At 45.5% G+C, this 4,056-nt stretch overlaps 1 protein-coding gene across 1 annotated transcript; it reads right to left on the bottom strand.

The window, feature by feature from the left end:
- Nucleotides 1–2,883: 2,883 nt before the first annotated feature.
- On the bottom strand, nucleotides 2,884–3,729 carry LOC141042720 (uncharacterized). Its single transcript, XM_073511598.1, has one exon. The coding sequence runs from the start codon at nucleotides 3,727–3,729 to the stop codon at nucleotides 2,884–2,886; it is 846 nt and encodes a 281-aa protein (XP_073367699.1).
- Nucleotides 3,730–4,056: the final 327 nt, after the last annotated feature.

Genomic DNA, 4,056 nt, shown 5'->3' with positions numbered 1-4,056 from the left:
TGCCTTTTGTGCTGTCAATACGTGACTAGCTAGGTGAGCTGACCGAAATATGTTAACCAAGGGAAGTGAGGGTAGGACAGAGGTTATGTTCTTTGCGATGAAATCAGTTTTTTTTCTGGATAAAGGGAGTTTTTATTGCAAATTTATTTTGTTACAGTCGAGAGGCCACAAATCTTCAATACAAGGTGGAACCGGGTTTAACCACACAGCAGTAGTTCTCTCGGAGCGGCTATAGTTGGCCAACCGATAGGCAACTCTATTCTGGCAACGTTGAATTTTTTGAGGTAAAAACTCCCTACTACTCATCAAATCCTTAATCTCTAGAACTAAATGACCATAAGCTGAGCGAACCAAAGTATTGTTTGATAGGCAGGCTAGTGCTTCTGAAGAGTCCGACTGAACGACAACGGAAAGGATCGTATGATGAATGGCCAAGGCCATGCCTTGCATGATCACTTGAAGTTCAACTTCCAAGGAGTCGTTGCGGTAGAATAAGACACGATAAGCAGCAAAAATGACTCTGCCATCGCTGTCTCGAAGAACCATTCCAGCGGCAGCCGAGCCGTCGGCCTCTAGAATGAACCATCCACAGTAAGAGCGACAGTGCCCGATTTAGGGGCCGGCCAAAGCAGAGCAGGGGTCTCCATCCTTTGTACAGATATCTGATCCGCCGAAGATGGCATTTTACCTTTCAGAATCTCCTCTGTAGAGTAGCTCCCCGCCAGCTTGATGGATTTACAATAACTGTCGAGGAAATCCACCGTAGTGGGAATTGGCGGAACTTCCTTACCATGTGTCTGGTCATTTCGCAACTGCCATATGCGCCATGTCAACATTATAATCGTATCTCGCACATCATCCGAGCAAGTGCTAAGTAGGTGCATAAGCCATTCTTTACCATTATCAATCAGAAAATCATCAGGAAGGAAGGGGCCATCTAGCCCGCATATTTACCTATAAGATTCTTGCATGTGTACATGCTACCAATGCATGGTATGTTCCTTCTTCCTCCACCCTGCATAGAGGACAAGTTGATCGTTTGGAGATGTGTCTGTACACTTTGTACCGATTCGTTGGTAACACCCCAGTAACAATCTTCCACGTTGTTATCTTCATCTTTTGGGGGACTGAAGATTTCCACACACAATTCCATAGTGATCTAGTGCCATTTGAAGCAGCACTTGAGGAGCCTCCTGCAAAAGTTGTGTCATGATCACATGTAGCTAGCTTGTAAGCACTTTTGACCGAAAACACTTCACTTTTCTTAGGAAACCATGACAAGAAATCAGTGCGCTGCCTAGGAGAAGTACGGATCTTTAACATATACTCATCCTCCATTTCCTAGAAGAATTCACGAAGTCGGTCAGCTCTCCATGCACCATCCGCGTCCAGAAAATCAGAGACACGGTTAAAACGGCAAGTGCCCTTTGGAGTAACCGGACGAAAGGAAGATGCCCGCGGAATCCAGGGGTCACGCCAAGTTCTGATTTGCGCCCCGTCACCTACACACCATATAATTCCTTTTTTCAGCAGCTCAAGTCCATGCAATACACCTTTCCACACTGCAGATCCACTATTCGGAAACACGATATCCAAAAGATGACCTGAGGGGAAATATTTTGCTTTCAATAACCTTGCACACAAACTTGTAGGAGTATCAAGCAGTCTCCACGCTTGCTTAGCCAGCAAGGCCTGGTTGAAAGCTCTCATGTCCCTAAAGCCCATGCCCCCCATAGATTTAGGCAATTTCATCTTGTCCCAACTCATCCACGCCATCTTGTTCTTCCCATTCTCAACTCCTCACCAATACTGACTCATCATACGGGTAAGCTCATCACATACTGAAGAAGGGAGCTTAAACACACTCATAACATAAGTTGGGATAGCTTGAGCAACTGATTTAATTAAGATCTCTTTGTTACCTAACGACATATATTGCTCACTCCAGTCAATGAGTCTCTTCCTTAAACGTTCCTGAATAGTTTCAAATTTTCCTTTATGCATCCTGCCTTCCGGGACTGGTAGACCCAGGTATTTTGGCTCAAAAACTTCATGTGTAATTCCCAACGCACTCTTGACGTTAATTGCAACAGATGGCAGGCAGTGGTCTGAAAAAGGATGGAGCACTTCGAAGGATTTATCAACTGGCCAGTGGCCGCTGCGTAAGTGTTCAACAAACCTTTCACCAGTACCGCCTGTTGTTCTGACGCTTGGAAAAATAAGAGTGAATCATCCGCAAATAATAGATGATAAATTTCAGGAGCACCTCGGCATATTTTAACCCCTTGTTGACCCTCTTCCCTCATTGATTTGCATATCAGGGAAGAAAGGGCATTAGCGACAAAAAGGAAGAGAAAGGGGGAAAGCGGGTCACCTTGTCGGAGTCCCCATGATGGGGTAGAGGGCTCGAGCTATTTGCCATTGAATTTCACTGAGTATTTCACCGATGATACACATGCCATAACACAAGAAACCCAATGCTGGGAAAAACCCCACTTAAGAAGGGCCTTCTCCAGAAAGATCCAATCAACACGATCATAGGCCTTAGATAGGTCTAGCTTATAAGCACAGAAAGCCGGTGAGTTCTCCTTTATAGATTGGATATGGTGAATACATTCGAAGTCTATGATAGAATTATCAGAGATGAGCCTCCCTGGAATGAAGGCACTCTGATTTTCAGAAACAAGCTTTGTAAGAAAAGGTCGTGACCTGTTCACCATGTATTTGGAGACAATTTTATACACCACATTACACAGTCTAATTGGACGAAAATCCTTGAGTCCCTTGGGATACGGAACTTTAGGAATTAACACAATTGTTGTATCATTAACACCGTCTGGCATGATCCCTGTGTTAAAAAACTCTTGGACTGCTTGCACAATTTCAGTTTTGAGCACTGCCCATTCGTTGATAAAACTGAGCCGGAAAGCCATCACAGCCCGGGGCCTTCAAGGGGCCAGTCTGGAATAATGCATCAGAGATCTCCTTCTCTGAGAATGGCTTGCACAAGGATTCATTCATCTCCACTGTAACTTTTGGGGTAATACACTCAAGGACCCCTCCTGCAGCGAGAGTAGGATCCTTAGTATAAACTTCCTTAAAATAGGAGGTCGCCAACATCTCCATCTCGGTAGGAACATTGCACCAGGAGTCATCTGCCTTCATAAGACGCTGAATATAGTTCCTTCGAGCCCTCCAAATGGCCCTCTGGTGCAAGTATTGCGTGTTGTGCTCGCCCTCTTTCAACCATGTTATGCGTGAGCGCTGGAGCCAAAGCATTTCCTCCATGTATAGCATTTCATCCAGCTGATTCATATTGGAACGGATTTGTGCACGGTCGGCCCCAGCAAGTTCTAGTTCAGAAAGCTGCGTTCTGAGTTGCTCTATTTCCTTTAGGACGTTTCCAAAATTTGCATTGCTCCATTGTTTCAAGTCTGCCATCACTTTTCCTAATGATGTTGCGACCGACCCCAGATTTCTGGTCGGTTTATTTTTTGCCCAAGATTTCGCAATCACCTCCGGAAGCGCTTGATGGCGCTCCCACATGATCTCATACTGTGGAAAGTGGCTCTTCTTCCGGTGTTCCTGAATGCCCTCAAGCTGCACCAGAAGAGGCATGATCTGAACACGACGAGGCAAGGTGGAGAACCCTTGCCGCCGGGAATATGTCACGCCAAGACTCGACCGCACAAGCGCGATCAAGGCAGACATGTACATTCCGATCACCATCCTGTCCGTTATTAGAAGTGTATGGAATACCACTAAACCCAAGGTCCTCAAGCTCGCACATCAATAGACAATCTCTAAATGCAGACATCTGTGATTCTGAACGCATAGTCCTTGATAAATGCTCGTGCTGCCACAATGCTTCGTTGTAGTCGCCACACACAAACCAAGGCTCCGGGGAAGTAGCTCGAAGTCTACTTAAATGATCCCACATGTGTATTGTCTATTCTCTACTCTCGGTTCACCATACACAGACGTCCCCCTCCACGAAATTCCAGAGCCACTGTCAACAATAGTAACATTAATGTATCTTTGGCATGCATCCAGTAC

Source organism: Aegilops tauschii, chromosome 3, assembly GCF_002575655.3.
Source record: "Aegilops tauschii subsp. strangulata cultivar AL8/78 chromosome 3, Aet v6.0, whole genome shotgun sequence".
NCBI lineage: Eukaryota > Viridiplantae > Streptophyta > Magnoliopsida > Poales > Poaceae > Aegilops > Aegilops tauschii.
This window is presented reverse-complemented; position numbering and strand designations above follow the sequence as displayed.

Bases quoted from the DNA above. Each gene is read 5' to 3' on its own strand.
- LOC141042720 (XM_073511598.1), bottom strand. From the start codon at position 3,729: ATGGTGATCGGAATGTACATGTCTGCCTTGATCGCGCTTGTGCGGTCG.